The sequence below is a fragment of the Lissotriton vulgaris genome, chromosome 4_1, assembly GCF_964263255.1.
Source record: "Lissotriton vulgaris chromosome 4_1, aLisVul1.2, whole genome shotgun sequence".
NCBI lineage: Eukaryota > Metazoa > Chordata > Amphibia > Caudata > Salamandridae > Lissotriton > Lissotriton vulgaris.
This window is the reverse complement of record NC_141691.1, coordinates 1,850,951,820-1,850,971,829: the sequence shown is the minus strand read 5'-3', so window position 1 is coordinate 1,850,971,829 and position 20,010 is coordinate 1,850,951,820. Positions and strand designations below refer to the sequence as shown.

General features: G+C 48.3%; 1 protein-coding gene across 2 annotated transcripts in view; it reads left to right on the top strand.

The window, feature by feature from the left end:
- The window catches only part of TAF2 (TATA-box binding protein associated factor 2), a 765,870-nt gene that overhangs the window by 91,436 nt on the left and 654,424 nt on the right, over positions 1-20,010 (top strand). For both annotated transcript variants that reach the window (XM_086966160.1, XM_086966159.1), the window contains exon 5: positions 11,810-11,951. In XM_086966160.1, coding sequence (XP_086822286.1) covers positions 11,810-11,951 — 142 coding nt within the window. The remainder of the gene's footprint in view (positions 1-11,809; positions 11,952-20,010) is intronic.

The window sequence follows — 20,010 nt, the reverse complement described above, 5'->3', positions numbered from 1 at the left end:
GGGGGTCCGCCCAATCCTAGCGCGGCCCAGGAGAGGCCGACCGGAAGTCCCGCCTCTATAGCTGAGCCGGGAGGAGAAAAGCTGCCGGCCGGATCCCCGAGGCTCCCCGAGTGGAGAGGAGAGCCCCGGGACCAGCGGGAGAGACCCGCCTCCGCTGGAGACCAGCCGGTGAGTGTGGCCGGTCTGGAGGGAGGGGCGCCGGGACAAATTGTCGGTGTCCGCCCCCCCCCCCCCCCCCCTGGCCCCTCGGCAGCGCGACCTCGCGCCCTCGTGTTAGAGAGCCCAAAGAGGCTCGGGGGCATTGCGTGTAGAGAGCCCAGCGAGGCTCCAACGACAGGCGCATTTCTTGTTTGGCGAGCCAGAGAGGCTCGCGAGGGCATTTGCTACGAGCCCAGAGAGGCTCTGAGGGGCATTTCGTCCGTGAGCCTGAGAGGCTCTTGCAGGGCATTTGTCTTTGCTCCGGGTCCCCAAAGCGAGGGACCCCACAGCCCAGCGAGGCTGCACCTTTTGTTGCTGGAGCCCTGAGAGGCTCAGCAGCACCCTTATTTGTTTAAGAGCCTGAGAGAGGTTCGCCAGTGCCACAGTGGTGGTTCTTTGAGCCCAGAGAGGCTCCAACGTTGCCCTAACTTTCCCTGCTCCAGTTGCCCAGCACTTTGTGGGCAACTGCCACGTTTAGGCCCTGACATTGGGACACCGGGACAGTCACAGGTGGTGACTTGTGAGTTTGGCGCAATTGTTACTGTTTGTACACCTCTGAATGTTAATACATCATGTGTTTTATCCTTGCACCACTATAGGTATTGTGACATGTAGGTGGTTGTTTTCTCCCTAGTACAGGTGGTGCTAGAGAGGTCCTGTTACCAGTGATTACTGGTTGTATGCTCTACTTTTATATTGTGTGCTACACTGATTTTACTTTCTGAAAGTGTTATTTCTAAAAGTGCTGATACCCTTGACAGTGGTCCAAGTGGCCCTGTCCTGTACAAGTATCCCTTGTAAATTCCGCCCGTGCCTGTGGGCACAGTGTAACAAGATGTGTGTTTTATCTGGTGTATATTTATTATAATACAAAGGCTATTTTTACATAACCTTGTGTGGAGTTTTCCTTTGTGGTGGGCCTTGGGTGTTGTTGCTGGGGTGCTTGCGCAAATACTTAACTTACATCGCCTCCAAGTTTAGCCTTGACTGCTCGCGCCACGTTACCTAGAGGGCGAGTAGGGGTTATCTTGGCGTGTAACTCCCTTGCCCTGACTTTGGGAATGGTGATCCCTGACTGACCTCGACGCGAGTCTTGGCCGGCCAGGGTCCCGTTTCCAACAACCTCCATAGTGTATTTAGGGGTCCACTTGACCCCGACTATTGGGAAATTGTTTGCCGCCAACTTTCCCCCACTCCTGACGAGGATTCAGAGCGATCTGGCCCGTTGGAAGCCTATGTTTATCTCTTGGCTGGGTCGGGTCCACGCGATCAAAATGTCCCTATTACCTAAATTGTTGCATCTTTTCCAGGCCTTGCCTATCGTCCTTAAGGGCGATTTCTTCCGTCGTCTTACATCCATGATGCTCCGCTTCATCTGGCAAGGAGGTCGGGCTCGATTCTCCTTCGTCACCCTCCGGCGCCCACAGAAGGGTGGGGGGGGGCCTCCCGGATATGCACCTATATTATAAGGCGGCACAGCTGCGGGTCCTAGTAGAGTGGTCCCAGCCCCTCTCCGAGAAGCATTGGTTGCATATGGATCAGTCGGTGCCGGGGAGGATGATTTGGGACTTAGTGTGGAAACCTAAAGGGGATAGACCTAAAAATGCGTACATCGGTACTCCCACGAGCACCACCCTGAGGGTTTGGGACTCGGTCTCCCACAATGTACGCTGGACGTCGTTTCCGTCCCCATTCACGCCGATTCACTTTAACCCGGCTTTTCCCCCTGCAGAGCGAGAGGGTCCCTTTGACGCCTGGAGAGCCGGGGGCTGCTTCACCCTTACACACTTGTTCCATGGATTTGCCCCACTCACATTTGCCAATTGTATGCGGGACTACTCGGTCTCGCACCTGGAGCAATTCCACCACACCCAGCTACTCCACTGGGCGCTGTCGCCGGCGGTTAGAGATGCAGCCACCAGGCCGCCCACTCCTTTTGAGGCTTTCCTCGCTAAAACTTCCACCATGCGAGAAACCATCTCCTTTCTGTATGGCCTCCTTCTCTCTACTTCTATTTCTCCTAGACCCCGTTACATGGGCCACTGGGAGGAACTTCTTGGACGCACCATATCGGACGAGGAATGGTCCCACCTGTGGCATGACATAGCGAAACACAACCATTCCTTAGACCTTAGGGATGCCCATCTCAAGACCATGATGGACTGGTACCTGTACCCGGCCAAATTACGGAGAATTTTTCCGGATTCTTCGGATAGATGCTGGAGAGGCTGCGGGCTGCTGGGTGATTTCCGCCATATCTGGTGGGACTGCCCGATCATCCGTCTCTACTGGGCTGAAATTCTGTCCCACATCAGGGAGATTCTGGGCTATCCTATCAAGGACTCATTGGACCTTTTTCTTCTAGGCCTTCGGGACCCCGACTTTGAGCATCAGATGCGGGCTGACGAAAAGATTCTTTGGCTATGTACGGGGGTGGCCAAGCTGACTTTAGCAGCAGCTTGGAAGAAAAAGGAGGCCCCAGTGCTCTCTCTGTGGCATGCGAGGTTATGGAAGCTGTTGAGTATAGAACGGATGGCAGATATCTTTCGGGCGATGTTAAGAACTTTTCCTTTCGATGGGGTCCTCTGGTCCACTTCCTCTCTAGCGGCTTGCCCTCTGCGGTTTATCTGCCCTCATTACGGGGCCCTTCACCTATTCCAAACCTGATAGGCCCTGCCTGACTGACTGTATGTGTGCGTGTAGGTTACCACCACTGGGGTAAGGGGAGGGGAGCGGGGTGGATAGGGGTGTTGTGGGTTGGGTTTTGGCGACACCCGCAGTGTAGTTTACCGGGGCGGTGGAGGAGGCGAAATTTAGACGTCCTTGCTGGCTTATCGGCGCCTTGGGAGGTACGCCCGCTCCGGCCTGGAGTCCCCCGGATGCCTTGCCTTCCTGTTTATAGCCTGGACTACTTAACCAAAATTGCTGTATAGCTTGAGGGCGTTCTTCGTCCAGATGCACTTGTTCACCGGGTTCGCTGCCATCCATGTGCCTGATACCGTACCCCCCTGCGAGGGAAGTTGAGCGGGACTGTCGCTTTTCTTTTATGGTTCTAATCAAACTGTTAATAAAAACAACTTTTACAAAAAAATTGCTCCTGGAGAAAGTTAAAGTTCTCTTGGCCAAGGGGGCTATAAAAAGGGTCCCTGTTTCAGAAGTAAGCAGTGGCTGTTCTTCCCGCTACTTTCTGTTACCATAGAAGAACAAAGGGCTGCAGGCCATTTTATATCTTTGGACAGTCAGTCTCTTACTCAAGCAGGAGAAATTCAAGATCCGCTCTCTGGCTCGGGTCTTGTCTGCCCTAGACCAAGGAGACTGGATGTTAGCGTTGGACCTGCAGGGCCAGAGGAATTACCTGCAGTTCAAACTAGGTTAGAGCACTTTCAGTTTACCGTGCTCCCCTTCGGCCTCACCAGCGCCCCTCAGGGTGTTCACCAAGGTGATGGTGGTGGTTGCAGCTCATCTGAGCAGGTTAGGGGTATCGGTCATCCTCTTCCTTGACGACTGGCTGTTACAGGCGTCCTTGCACCTGACAGTTGTTGCCCACCTTCAGACTACGGCAAACCTCCTGCATTCGCTAGGGTTCTTTATAAACGTGCCGAAGTCTCACCTGATTCCTTCCCAGTCGCTCTGTTTCATAATTAGCTGTTCTGGGCATGATAACGATATTTCTGCCTCTATCCTGAATTTTGGTGAGAATGACTCTGTTGTTGTTGGGCCTCATGGCCTCCTGAAACCTGTTAGTGAAGAATGCCAGGTGGCGTATGCGGTTTCTGCAGTGGGGCGTAAGGTTCTAGGGGGCACAGTATCGGGGAATTCTCACTGATGTGGTTCAGATTTCAGAAGGGACTGCGAAAGATCTGCAGTGGTGGTTGACGAACCGTCATTGGGTCAAATACAGACCCCTCTCCCTTCCCCAACCAGGTCTCACAGTAGTGACAGATGGGCCACATCTGGGATGTGGCAGCCATCTGGGGGAGGTGGTGATCAGGGGACATTGGTCTCCTGTGGAGTCAGGGCTCCACATAAAAGTGTTGGAGCTCTGAGCGATTCGGTAGGCATTGAACGTATTTCTTCCCCCTGTCAAGGAAACGTTGGTGCATGTGTTCACGGACAACACCACCGCCATGTGGTACCTCCCGCACCTCTCTAAGGAAGAGGAGCGTCTCCACCAACTGGACCCCGAAAGAGCATTGTTGTTCTACCTTGAACGTACAAAACAGTCCGGGTGGATGACCAAATCTTTGTGGGGTACGTGGGAGCTAAGAAGTTAGGGGCAGTGCAGAAAAGGACATTTCTTGCTGCGTTGTTCGCTGCATTAAAGTATCCAGTTTTAAGTTTATTAGTTTATGCTCAGCTAATTAAAGCCATTAAAAATTGGTTAAACAAAAAAAAACAAGGGTAAGTGTGGCGCCAAATACTGTCATAAGATATAACTCTGTGAAAAAGTTTAAAATTGTGGGTATAAATACATGTCACGTGTAAAAATGCCTGCTTACAATAAAGGATTGCATTAACATCTGCTATGCCCTGGCAAAGAAGCAGCCCCCTGAGGGATTAAGAGCCCCTTCCACCAGTGGAAAGGCTGCGACTACGGCCCTGGCTCGGGGTGTCCCAGTCCTAGACATCTGTCAGCCAGCAACATGGGCATCCTTACACACGTTTGCCAAATATTACTGCCTGGACAATCAAGTCCACAGAGAAGGTCATTTTGCCCGTTCAGTCCTTCAGGACTTTCTAGTTTGGGGTATTGGTCCGCAACCCAGCGCTGGGAGGGTATGGCTTGGGTATCTAATTTAAATGTAATGATTCTACAGCTATAAGACTTTATCAGATGAACAAGGTACTTACCTTCGGTAACACATTATATGGTAGAGACTCTATCTAGCTGCAGATTACTTACATCCCCACCCATTGTTCCCTACTGTGCAGACTAATGTTGTAGAGCTAGGGTTACTCTCCTGTTCAGCGCACTAGTTTTGTACATGACTACGTCAGTTACTTCGTGGCTCTGCGCTTCTGGTGTGGGAAAAACTAAAAGTAATGACGTCCACATGCCTGGGTGGCACCTGTACCGCGACAACATAACTGATGCTAACAACGCCGACGACGTCACGCGGAGCCTAATGGAGCCAACCGACTGCACACGCAAGGGGTATTGCTCAGTAAATGTTTCCGGATCCAGTCTGACGCCTGGGAAATTCAAAGGTAAGGAATCTGCAGCTAGATAGTCTCTACCAGATAATGCGTTACCATAGATAAGTAACTTAGTCTTTTGGTTAATGGTTGAACAAGGAACAGTGATCCTTGGGGTTTTGCTGCTGTTGGACTGAACATGAAAGTTACTAGTTTGTCTTTTCTTGGTCTCTGAATTAATGACTGCCTGGATTCTTACTTCTCATAGTGGCTCAAATCTGCTCCTACTGGGTGGTGTTCTCTCAGTCCTTCACGTCTTTCAGAGGGAGTACATCCTCTGTCTGTATCCCTCATGAAGTATTGGATAATTCTACATTTTTCTCTAGCATTTTTGGTCCTTCAGTATAAAGCCTTTGTTCATCTAATCCTCTGACAACCAGAGCTGTGAAGAAGTATCGTTAGGATAGCAATACAAAGCTTGTGACAGTTTTCGTTTTGTGCCACTGGATTCAAGCTAGCCTGGCTGATGAAACCTGAAACCTGTACTACGATGCTTGTTTCTGGTCCAGGGAGTACCTGGCTTGTCAGCTGAGACCGCACTCATCGCAGCAACAGACGACATCCGAACTCTATTGGACAATGGAGACACAGTCGCTCTCATCCTCCTCGACCTCTCCGCAGCCTTCGACACAGTCTGTCATAGCACCCTATTACAGCGCCTCAGAAACATCGGAATCCAAGGAAAAGCACTGGAATGGATCACCTCGTTCCTTTCCGGAAGAACTCAGAGAGTCCGGCTCCCTCCTTTCAAGTCAGAGGCCTCTGAAGTCATCTGCGGCGTGCCACAAGGATCCTCACTCAGCCCCACCCTCTTCAACGTATACATGAGCCCCCTCGCAGCCATCGCACGCCAACACAACCTCAACATCATCTCCTACGCTGACGACACTCAACTGATCCTCTCACTCACCACAGACCCTAACACCGCCAAAAACAACTTACACGAAGGAATGAAAGAAGTAGCCGAGTGGATGAAGCACAGCCGTCTGAAACTTAACTCAGACAAGACCGAAGTCCTCATCTTAGGCACCTCCCCCTCCGCCTGGGATGACTCCTGGTGGGCAGAGGCCCTTGGAAAAGCACCCATCCCGACAGACCACGCACGGAACCTGGGCGTCATTCTGGACTCCTCACTCTCGATGACCAGACAAGTCAACGCCGTTTCATCATCTTGCTTCAACATTCTTCGCATGCTCAAAAAGACATTTCGCTGGATCCCCACCGAAACTAGAAAAACGGTCACTCACGCACTGGTCACGAGCCGCCTGGACTATGGAAACACCCTATACGCCGGTACCTCCGCAAAACTCCTGAAAAAACTCCAACGCATCCAGAACGCTTCAGCCAGGCTCCTACTAGACATCCCGCGTAAAGAACACATCTCTGGTCACCTGAAAAACCTCCACTGGCTCCCCGTAAATAAGAGGATCACTTTCCGCCTCTTAACCCACGCACACAAAGCACTTTACGAACTTGGACCCGAATGCCTCAACACACGACTGTCCTTCTACAACCCCTCCCGTCAGCTACGATCCTCCAACCAAGCCCTTGCCACTGTACCTCGCATCAACAAAGCCACCATGGGAGGTAGATCCTTCTCCTACCTGGCAGCTAAAACCTGGAACTCTCTTCCCACTCACCTACGCCTTACTCAGAACCACCTGGCATTCATAAAACAACTTAAAACTTGGATATTCGACAAGTAACCCCCCCCCCCCCCCTCCCCCCCCCCCTTCCTCAAGCGCCTTGAGACCCTATGGGTATGTAGCGCGCTATATAAATCCTGACTTGACTTGACTTGACTTGGATTTATCCCAGATTTCTTGAATGGGGGGAATGTTTGATTTGTTCCTCATTCTGTACATCATGTGCCTTTTTGTGCTAGCTGAGATTGTCGGTGATACTCGAATTCCCCAATATAGCAGCAGAGGGGGCTAAATTGCTGATGTGGCTGGCATGTAGGAGCAGTGCAACCCAGGGAGCAAGCTGTGGCCATGCTGTCTTTCAAGCGCTGTAGGGCTGAGTTTGCTTTATTCCCGAAAAGTCTGTTACCATCAAATTGTATGTCCATGAGATTGGCCTGGCTGTTACCTGAAAAGCCAGTGGATGACATAGTAACGTGCCTGCAAAGAGTAACAATGGTATGGCTGTGCAAATTATTCCCCACCGTAATAGCTACCATTGTCAGAATCTGTGCCAAATAATTAGCGAAGATCAGGGGTTCTTCCTGAGGGCAAAGGTACTGAATCAGAGAAATTCCTTAATTTTCTGAGGTGTCGCTAATGGCCTGGGAAATTGTCTTCTCAAGTGATCCAGAGTGGCAGGATGGGTCCCAGTACTGCAGAAGGCTGGGCTTTTTCAGCAGTTACTTCCCCACCCTTTGCTCTCTTTTTAGTTACTAGATGCTGATTTTCGAATGTGACAGTGCACTGAGGCCTACTAACCAGACCTCAGTGTAAGTGCTCCTTTCCTAAAACAAGGTGTTGTCTAATTGTGCTACAAGTGGCAAAGTTCTTCAGCACCCCTGTAAACCCTAGTAAATGGTACCCCAGGTACCTATGGCATGGATACTAAAAAGGGCACCTAAGGGCTGCAGCATATCTTATGTCACCTTAAGGGACCCACATACAAGTCCAACACGGGCTGCGTGACATTGTTGCAAACCAAGAGCGAAAATGTGTCATGACACACTCCGGTGTGTCATGCCAAAGTCACTGCATCTGATATATGTAAGTCATGTATATGGCATCATCTAAGCCTGCTCTATAAACACCTGCAGAGGGCAGATGGCCATGAAAAAACAGTGGACACCTGTACCGAAGACCAGGAACAGCTCTGGTAGTGCCAGCCCAAATCCCCGTCCTGACAGCGGAGTCCGAGCACTATGTCTGACGCCTGGTGGAGCTGCTCTGTTCAGCTATTGAAGAGATCGGCCTTGGTTCATCCCCTGACCGTCACCTACCCAGCCGGACTTTGGGCACAGTTTTTTCTCCCCATCTCCCTGTCTTCCCCCCCAATCGTATTTCTGTGACTGCTTTTTCCTTGTCTCCTATCTATGTGTTCCTATTCAGCGTATTCGTTCTTTGTCTGCTTCCTTGCTCCTATTCCCTCTCACCTGAATCTTTCCCCTTGCCCGCTTAACCGCCTAGCCCCCTGTCCTTTTGTGCCCTTTGACTTAGGACTCCTTCTCCCCTTTTTGGGTAAAGATCCAAGTTATATACGCTGGAGTCTCAGAATACCCGCTGAAAGAGTCCCCAGCGCCAAGGGATCCACTCACAATTGAGGTATGGTATGGCACCCCTTGGCAAAGCATTCCCTCTCCCCTTTCTGTGGAAGGTTCCAGTAAATAGGGCTTGGAGTCTCAGAGACTTCTCTGAGAGAGTCCACTGCGCTTAGGGAGCCTCTCCGGAAATGATACCACTCCCCCTGGGATCACAGCTTTTGGACTTTGGGCGCAGCTTTGACTCGCCTACCGGTTTGTGTCCCTGTCACCCTCCCCCTCCTCTTGCCATGCCGTGTCTCTAACCCTCTAATAACTGTGTAAACTTGGTAAAGCTGTAATCTGCAATTTATTGTCTGATAACCATGTAAAGCGCTCTGATACCTCTGGGTCTAGCCAGCGCTATATAAAACCTTAATTTTTTTTTTTTTAACTCCTACAGCAGGCCTTTGAGTCCTAAGGTAGTGTGCAATATTTTTGATGTGAGTACATATCCTCATAAGTAGATATGCCCCTGTGATGTCTAGTTCTATTACTGGATATTGCAAGTGGGCATGGAAACCATCTTAAGGTATGTACTGGGCACTGGACACTGGTCAAAAATGGGTTCCCCCAAATATATAATGACTTAACTGAAACATAAGGTATCAAACATCTCGTATTATTAAGCCTACTCTGATTTCCTGTGATGGATTTATTCATACAAGCACTCAGAGGGCACCTTAGAGGTGCCACCTGAAAGCCTACCATCTACTAGGGTGCTGCAGGATTGGTCTTAGCCAGCCTGCTGCCACAGACGAGTTTTCGACCCCCTTGGGTGAGGGCCTCTGCTTTCAGGCGAACTGAAACCAAGCCTGCTCTGGCAGAGGGTGTTTACACCCTTTCCGACAGGATGACATGCAAATTACCATCCCAAGGCAGGGAGCTTCATAGAACCCACTGCCTTTGGTATGCTAATCTGGCTTCCCTCACAGGAGAGTATGCCAACCCCATAACCCCCTTGACCTGGCCCATTTGGCTCCTGGACAAGGTGGGAAAACTAGCTACGCAGTAGGCGTGTTGCATTGCCAGGCTGGACACATCTCGCATCTCTAGGATGACCTGCTGGAAGTGAATACGACTTTAGAGATTCCACTATCTTGTGTGTGGTGGAATTAGGAATTATGGGACACAGTGAATGCTACTCCCCAAAGGAAGTGGCCATCTAGGGGGTGTAGTGACCCCTGAGGTAAGTAGCCCATTGGCTACTACTGATCACTCCTCTTAACGACTCTTAATTGAGTATTTAGGGGACCCCCTGATGCCAGATCTTCACATTTTGACGGATCAAGAGGAGTGGATGAAGAAGAGTCCTGCCACGAGAACAGAGGAGCAACAACTGACTTGGCACCAGCTCTGTCTGCCTGACTGCTGCCCCTAACAGTCGTAAAAGAAGCTGACTCGTTCTGCTGCTGTGCAGTCTCCAAGAAACCTGCATGGCTGCCAGTGCTACGCCAATTGCCTGAAGAAACTCCCTTAGAGTAGAGGAGCTACTCCCCTGCAGATACTGGCACCAAAGACGCATGGTGTGGTCCCGCGAGTTGTCGCTCCTCCTCCCCCCACCCCCGCAGCTCGATGCAACAGCTCCCCAGGAAGAGGACCCGGACCCCTGAAGGTCTGATCTGTCCTCCCACTGAGTGAGAGGGCACCAGGACCAACCAGAGCCGCCCAGGACCAATACCCGGGATCTGGAACCCTTGTTGCAGGCAAGAGTTGTTGTGCCCAGTCCGGATACCAATGCCGAGTAAGACCAACCTGGACGGGGAGGTACTTCAGGGACAGTGAGACCCACTTTGTGAGTGGCCAAGCAACCCTATTTGCCCCTCTTTTGCAAAATGACAGTGCCAACAGGGTCCTCAGACCCAAAAGAGCTAGGCCGCACTTGTTTGCCCAGACTAGACTTGCCGTCGTCGCCTGCACCCTCTTTCTGTCCAGACTGTTCTCCCTTTGAAGTAAATGGGACACCCGACGTCGTGACACACCTCTGCACCTGGACGCCCCCTAGCCTTTTAAGGTGACCTGTTAGTGTGGCCTTGGACCTTGCCCCATACTCACTTTTCGTCCTGAAGAACCGTAAGTTGCTGCTAAGTGCCTAAATGCAATACATGTTTTTCCTCCATAGGATAATAATGCTGATTTTTGAAAACGTTAAAAATTCATATCTTGATAAGTACTCACCAGATTATGATGATCTTGGTATCGAAATTTATATAAAAGTACGTGTTATTTTCATAAATTGGTGTCGGATTTTTTTACTGAGTGTGGTCACACTTACTGCCTTTGTGTGTGTGTGTGTGTGTGTGTGTAATAAATGTTTGGCACAACCCTCGGGTATGCCTAACTGCTCGCCCACGATACCACAAAAGAGAGAATTTGTAGTGTCATCTGTGCCTCTGTAATTCTTGTGGGATTGTCCTGGATTCTTTACACAGTGTACCTCTTTTAGGTCCACTGTATAAAGAGCCAGCTTCCTACACTTACCTGAAGATTTGAATTGCTGTGATGATCTGTCACACGAACAGCTTGAGGAGCAGGACTGAAACCTGTCCTTGGAATTTGATAGATTGCGATTGGGGGCCTCACAATGTTTTGGCTCGTAGAGCATCATGTCGGGGTCTCTGGTGGGTTTGGGGTGCATCAAGGGTCAGTTGCTGCAGTCCTTGCTGTTGTGGTCTGACCCCAGGCTCAACAGTCAAACCATGTGTTGGTCCTACCCAGACCTCTATCTGCAACATTCCCCACAGGGTTTGAACCCTGTAGATTTAGGAGGTGAAGTGTTCCTCTAGACACTGGTAGAATATATTGGGAAATAAAATGGTTCCAGAGAGAAAAAGGAAGGTCTGGTTTTGAATCTGTTGTGAGGTGGGGGGAGGAGGAAGAAATTGATGCCAGTGAGCATGAGTGGCACCTATTTAGGGCTGCACATCTCACGTCCAGAGTGGAGTCTCATGGTGCCACTTGTTGGTGTGCTGGGTTATTGCTTATGATTTTCATTTTCCAGATCCAGACTGACACCTGAGAAGTATTCAAAAGGTGAGGAATCTGTGGTTGGAAGACTATAAGAAATAATGATCGATTTCATTGTAATAAAATAGTTGCACAAAATAATGTATATTTATGTGAAATAAAGAACATTTGTTTTGCTTGTTGTTGTAGAGCTAAAGGTTCTGAAAGTGTACATTGAGTTTTCTTTGGACCAGCCCAAAGGTGGTCTCCATTTTGTTGTGCCCAATGTGGAAGGAAGCATGGCTGAAAGGAGTGCACATGTCTTTTCATATGGATATCAGAATTCTACAAGGTAAAGTTGGCATGGCTTATTTTTATTTGTTCATGGTATTGTGATTTATTTTTCCTACTATCAGACTCAAAGTATGTAAACTGTGGCATGTTTCTAACGGTGGAATCAGGGCACCACAGTATCGGAAGCAGCATATGAAGATTGCTTTTGATTGGGTTAAATGATGTGACTTTAGTAAGACAAAGTGTGCAGGAAACATATTTTATAAACCTCATGGCAGGCATTCTTATAATCAAATGTCATGTTAAAGGAATTGAGCACTGCTAGATTTCTTCTACAGAAATGATGTGTGTAGAGACCCTTATTGAAATGAGTTGTATCTTGCCAGTTCCAATTCTGACTATTAGATGTTGTCGATTTGTTTACAAACATGTTGGTGTGCTGTATGCATTATTGATATAATTTTGTAGGAGCACATGCATAATAATGCAAATACATCCCCATGCTATTGCTCCTACAAAATTACGCCCGGCTGTTTTGGCCGTGTTGTGTTCCTCCCCCCCCCCCCCCCCCCCCCCTGCTTTTTGGCGATGCTGCACAGCATCACCCAAAGGCAATGGTACAAGCAATAGGTCTCAAAGATGAAACCTTTTGGCTTTGCCAATGCCTGTTTGTTTTGAAGGAAATGTGACCAATTAGTTGTTACTGGATGACTTTGTCATAACAATCAATAATGGCCATTGGCACTGGCACCCACGTTGTTAATTTACAGAGAAAGGTTTACCCAATTGGACCAAAAACATGATAAAACATGTGTTCGAGGCATATGAGCTGCAGATTGTACACTTAGTATTAGACCGCCACCTGGTGTTGGGCTCGGATCATTGCATGTCGTTGTCGTCTTGGAAGAAGTCTTTGTAGTCACGAGATAGGTGACTCCTCCCTTGGACGATAGTGCGCATGGGCATCGGCTCCATCCTTCGATTGTTTTTCGCCATGATGGGAAATGATGGAGTTGGTAGAAGTAAAGAAAAAAGATGTCCATGTGTGTGCATGTAAGTAAGATAAAACTGGAACAGATACAGGTCCCGGGGAGGCGGGAGGGCGTGTACAACTCTGCAGCTCTACATGCCAAGAACAGATGCATACTGGTAAGTAGCATTTTCCGTTCAAGGCATATGACCTGCAGATTGTACACTTAGCATCGATTGTGCAGCAGTGTCTCCGCTAGCGGTGGTCACCTGTATCTGTTGCAGTAGTTTGAAAGAGTGTTTTAAGGACAGCTTGGCCTACTGCAGCTTGGCTTGCACATCAACACAGTAGTGTTTAGTGAAGGTGATCTAATGCTAAGTGTACAACTCTGCAGCTCTACATGCCAAGAACGGATGCATACTGGTAAGTAGCATTTTCCTTTCATCCAATTCCTAGTCCTAAGTGTCTATGGTGGGCAAATTATCAGAATGCTGATAGGACTTCTTATAGCTTATTTAAGACTGAATTCAAGGGAAGGCAAATGGCTGCATATTAGCATTTACAAGCTCTTGTAATTCTTACATGCACAGGTGGATTTTTTTTCTATATATGTTGCTATTTTGTTATATTGTAGTTCTTTATACATCACCCTAGACATTAATGTAAGATGCTTCGGTTTGAAATACAAAGCACTATTATGGAATATAAGATTAAAACCTCATTCAACACTATGTAGCGTATCAGCCAGACCTTGGACCTGGGCAACCTGGTTCTAGTCCCAGCGTTGGATCAACAGTCTGTGATTCTGAGCAAATCATGCACTCTCCCCGTGCATAATAAATAAATCAAAATAAAAAAAGGAATTTGACCTTGTGTGATATATTACCTACTGATTATGTAAAGTGCTTCAATGTCTTTGGTCCAAAGTTAGCACTATATAAAACTGCAACATTGTACTATTGCTACCTCTAATTCAGTAGGCTAGAGCAAGAGAATTGTTGTTGGCGAAAATCATAAAATATGTAAGTTTCCATTACCAAGACACCCCAGTAGCAACCCTGTCTGTAGCAGAACTCTAACAAATTGCACTCGTCCTATCATGCACCCCTAGCCAACAGCCTTCTAAGTAGAACCCATGTCTGTCATGTAGTTCCTATAAATCTATATAGGATCTGCAGTTTAGACAACATAAACTGTGGGATTGGTGCCCAGACTGATTGCAGACACCCCACCGGGTACGTTCGCTTGTATACCAGCTAGCTCACAGTGCCACTGTAAACGCCTCTTACTGTCACTTTAAGGCAAAGGTAGTGTGGGGAGTGACTACGGAATGCTCCTTTAGCTTGTGTATGAGGCAATATGGAAGAGTGTGAAACTTGGGACTACATCTCCCAGAATGCCAAGAGTGTACTTCCTTGTCCTACCTCTTCCTTCGATCTGTACTTAAGCTCCTCCCTCCCCTCACCTGGTGCTTGTCACCTGAATTCGAAAGTAAGTTTTGAACGTTTGCCTTGAAACGTTCTCGGTCCAAGTCTTCCTGTATTGCAAGGGACAATATCTGACGGATACTAGGCTGCCACGAGCAAGTTATTGTTCGCATTCGCGCTGGAGTGCGACTACGTTTCTGACCGCTCTTCTCCCAGCAGGCTGTTTGTGAAAAGCAATTTCTGTGATAACCTTGCTTTCTGTGTATACGCTGGTGCGCTCTGCAAATCTCTGTGATAACCTTGCTCTCTGTGTATGAGTTGGATCGCTCTGCAACGTGATCATCTGGGGGCCAACCCACGGCGGTCGTCACTCACTGGAAAGTGGCTACAAGTCATCCTGGGTACTATATTTCCCATGAGCTGTTGAGAGGCTCGGAGTTCTCTTACTCATTTTTTGGAATTTTTTATTTTAGCTGCTTGCTCTAACACACACTAGAATTGTGCGTTACTGGAGACTAACTTCCTTTGAACCCTGAAAGGCGATGCTCACCATTACCGGAAGTTTGGTCTAAGATGAGTACTTTTGCCCCAGTATTGGAACTTTCATAGATTCCCATGCTTTTATATAATTCCCTGTCGTCGGAATGGGAGTCTCGGTAACAAAATAAAATAGCAGTATGTACAAAAGAGAAAGAAAAAGGCATAGGCCTCATTCCCTTTTGTATCATATCTGCCTCTTTTTGTAAAAGAGACCAAACTTAGGCATCAGCCAATCAGAAGAGCTTCACCCCTTAGAACCCTCCTGAAGGAACGTCAGAGCCTCAGATTGTCTACTGCACGTTGTGCTTAGGAAGTCTCCTTTGAGCTCTGCTCAATCTCTACTCTTTCAGCTGTTTTTTCTTCAGGATTTCTCTACAAGTTGCTAGCTGTTCTTTCCAGGATGTCAGATAAGGAAAAGAAGATGGCCCTTTTCAAGCCATGTTCCACCTGTGGCAAGAAAAGGCTTTTTGTTGAGGATAAGCATAAGTATTGCATCTACTGCCTCTATCCTGATCATAAGGCTGCGGATTGCAAGATCTGCCGCACCTTTTTAACCAGGACACTCCGGGATCGTGAGGGTAGGCTTCTTACATGGCTCCAGAAGTTGAAGTCCAGAAAGGACACAGTCTCCAGTGATGAGAACTCTTCTTCAGCAACATCAGCTAGAAGGTCAGTTAAAAGGGGTAGGAGTTCCCCTTCGCCAATACAAAAGGGTTGCTTGATACCCGTTGACCGCTTGTAAAGACCATTAGACGAGAGGAGAGTCACACTTACGACACTATATTTGAGAATACGAAGCTTTTATATCTGTGGGCAGAAGCGTTAGAAGACTCTCCTCTCAACTGTGGGCTGGAAACTATGACCTCCTTTGCTGTGTATCTTACTATATACGTACAGAGGACCGTTTGAAGCAGGAAGGTACTATCCGTGTGAGACCTATTAAAGACCTTTGGAGGAACAAATATCTTTAGCGGATTCCGAGCGGATCAGTGGGGGTTCTATGCCTGCTGGGTCGGACCAGTGATATATCAAGCTGCAATCTTTTGGATCCTTGAATCAGTGTAAGATTGGTCACTGGTGTATCTCTTATGTGTCGTGTCTTCCCCTCTCCCTCTACGTGAAAGCCCTGATGAAGGTGCGCCCGTAGATCTGGGCCTTGCACCGAAACGCGCGTTGGCATTACATGAATTCTGGATCCTGCCTCATCGATCTGGACTTCCTGGCAGTGTGCCACGAAGCTCCGCAGGGTCCTCTCCTTGTGTCACTTTGGGGATTACGTTGAGGAATGTGTATCTAGTGTGGTATATTTGTGGATGTCTGTGTGTGACTGAATGAGAAAAGTGTATGCCTGTTGAGAGGTTGATGTGGGGAATTCATATTCTGTGTATTTATTGATGCAATTTCTATGTATTTATTAATTGATGTACTATGTTATCTAATGTTTTGAATAAAAAGTATATAAACTAAATAATGAAAAAAAGAAAATAAAGATTTGTGTACATCTATATTTGTAATTCATTTCACCTTGTGACCCTTCTTTCGCCCTGTGGTGAGTTCCATGTTGTATATTAAAACGAGTGGACTCTTTATGAGCCATTGTTTGATTTGTTTGGGTGGACTTTCTCCCTTGCAGTAGGGGTTCCCCTTCTCCTTCTGTGGAACTTCCTTCTAAGGCCTCAAAAAAGACCCCCAGAGCGTCTTAGAGCCAAGTTCCAGTCAAATCTCCTCACCATGGTGAAAAGGAGAGGGTAGGACCATCTACTCCTTCTTTGGGTGTGAAGACTGTTCCAGCCTTCAAGAAACCCACTTCTCAGTCTTCTGGAAAGTCTGACAGAAGTTCCAAGTTGTCGACGATGAAGGCGAAATTGAAGCCTAAGCTTAAAAAAGTACCGTCGACTGGCTCGTCCACGGTGCAATCGACGTCGTCTGGATCGTCGACGAATACTGTGTCAACGACGGCAGTTGTAGCGGTGTTGACGAAGATTCCAACGACGACAGCGACGTCGACGACAGTTGCTGCCGCTGACGGTGTTGACGACGACAGTGTCGTCATCGAGGGCTTCGACGCCGACAACATTTACGACGACGACGGTCTCGTCGTCGAGTGTTCTTTCGTCGACGAGGCCGATGACGGCAGTATTAATAGCACCATTGTCGACGGGATCGTCGACGATTTTATCATCGGAGAAAAGGATTACAATTTCAATGACCAGGATTACACCGGACATGACATCTCCTAGGAGAGTTACCCCCCTTGCCTCCAGCTTTACTTTTAGAGGAGGATGAGGATGAATCAGAGGATGATGATCAGGACTCTTATGGCTATGCAAACTGCCCATCTCAACTTCTGGTTAAATGCCAAGAGACAGATTCTGATGGAGAGTACAACCAGGAATGTGGTTATCATCATCATTCTGCCTAACCACAACAGCACTCGAGACAAGATATGGTGTCGGTACCATAGTCTCTCTTACAGGACCTTCACAATATGCTACAGGATTATAAGTCTAGGTGTTGACAACCTGCTGCTGCTGTTCCAGTTGCTCAAGCCATGCCTGTCCCTGCGACTCCAGCAATGGCTGCACCAGAACTGCCAGCCCAGGAGTCTTCTCGGCCACAGACACCGGTTCCACAGGAGTCTTCGATTCCAGTGAACACCAATGAGGATTCCTCGGATGAGGATCAAAATTTTGATGACCGGACTGATTAAGATACCGAATGGGATGAATATGTCATCCCGGACCCAGCATCTCCATGTCCGGATCCGGTGGACTCCCCGCCAGCTGATATGGGGGGATTTCATAAGCTAATGGAGAGAGCGGCTGGGAGATTCAAACTATCTATGCCCTCCGTTGCCACTGAATGCTTCTTGTACGATTTTAAAGAGCCTTATAAGAAGACAACAAGATCTATCCCTATTCTCCAGCATCTTTGGGATGAGGGCCTTAAAGCAATGAAAAATCCAGCGACGGTGGTCCCTGTGATACCGCGCCTCGACAAGAAATACAAAGCGCCTGATGATGGTCCGCGTCTCTGACGGGACATCCGAGACCGGACTCTGTTATTTCTCAAGCGGCGCAGAGAAAGTCACGCAACCTCTCAGCTCCATTAACGACTCCTCCGGATAAATAGGGCAGGTTAGATAACGCCAGGAAAAGATTCTCTTCCATGGCGAGTCTACTATTGCGGGCAGCTAATGCCGTGGCGATATTGGGGAGATACGATCGCCAATAATGATGTGATATTTCGCCGTATGTGGAGCAACTTTCTCCAGAGGCAAAAACGGAGGCTAAAAACGTTTTGCAAGAAGGTGAGGCTACATCAATGGAAATCATTGACTGTGCAATGGACATTGCCACGACGGCATTCCGCTCTTTGGCTGGAGCTGCGGTCCTTCATCGCCAGGGATGGCTTAAGGTGACTTAGTTTAGACCTGAAATCCAGAATAAGATCCTGGATCTTCCTTTTGATGGAGAAGCATTATTTGGAAAATTGATAGATGACACTCTCCAAGATATTAAAAAAGATACTGAGACCGCTAGATCTCTGGGTACGCTTCAGTACCGTAAGGCTCTTTTTAGAGGTTCCAGAGGCAAAAGCACCAACTACAGAGGCTCTTATCAACAGCAAAGGAACTCATCATATGGCTCAGGTTCACAACAATACCGCCAACCTTATCAGCAAAGGCAGGGCCAGTCCTCGAATATCTCGAGACCTAATAACCGAGAGAAGCAGGCTCGCCAAGGACTTGATACGTCCAAGAGACAATAGCGGCCTCCTGGCTCTTCCTACTGTGCCCACCTCCGAAAGATCATCAGTAGGAGGCAGGGTGTCACAATACCTTCAGAATAGGTCCAAGATAACATCAGACCGTTTGGTGCTAAACATCCTTCGAAAGGGCCACACTTTGGAATTCACACACATCCCTCCATCCAAGCCCCCGGCTGCCATTCCATCAAAACATCTGCGTCTTCTGCGGCGCAAAGTTCATCTAATGCTCTTGAAGGGTGCTATAGAGCCGGTCCCCTACGCTCAAAGAGGAGAAGGATTCTATTCCAGGTTCTTCCTGGTAAGGAAGATGCTAGAGAAATGGCGCCTCATTTTAGATCTCAGGGAGCTCAACACCCATCTCATCTCCCTGTCTTTCCGGATGGTCTCTCTTCAAGACATTCTTCGTCTAATCATTCCTGGGTATTTCATGGCCACACTCGATCTCGAAGATGCGTAGTTTCATGTTCCGATTCACCCAGCACACAGAAGGTTTCTACTATTTACAGTAGCCAAGAGCCACTTTCAATTCAGGGTTTTACACTTTGGTCTTCGCTCAGCCCCGAGAATATTCACGAAGGTGCTGGCACCAGTAGCAGCGTTTCTGCGGAAGAATCACTTTCAGGTTTTTCCTTACCTGGATGATTGGTTACTGAAGGCTCCGTCCAGGGAGGCTGCGAGGGATGCAGTCGAGGCATGTACCAACCTCTTTCAGAATTTAGGTCTCACTTTAAACAAAGAGAAGTCTTCTCTGGTCCCGTCCAGGACAGCACGCTTCCTGGGAGCCATCTTGAACTCGTATCTCAAGAAAGCTTTCCCAACCTTGGAGAGGCAAGTAAAACTGCAGACCATAGCGCTGGACTTACAAAAAAGAAGGTGTCTTTCAGTATGCCGCTACAAATCTCTTCTGGGGGTGATTTCATCATGCATTCCTCTGATTCTGCACTGCAGATTGAGGATGCGTCCTCTTCAGGAGCAACTGGACATCCAATGGAAACAGATCCATGGGTCGTTCGACAACAAGGTGACCATCACCTTGGCAATGAAAAAAGCGGCCTTGTGGTGGACAAAGCAGGAAAACTTGTCCCAAGGTCTATCCTTCGTAAGCGATCCGTCTCCTCAGGTGGTGACGACGGATGCGTCGTTGGATGGTTGAGGAGCAGTGCTGCAGGACATGCATGTCAAGGACATTGGTCTCCACAGAACCGTCGGCTCCACATCAATCTCTTGGAGCTCAGAGCAATCAAACTGGCTCTTGAAGCTTTTCTCCTTCGCCTAAGAGATTCAAAGGTTCTCATCCGAACGGACAACACCACGGCCATGCATTACATCAACAAAGAAGGAGGAACCAGATCTCTCCCATTGACTCAGGAAGCTCAAGAAATCTAGGAATGGGCGATCCTTCACGAGAT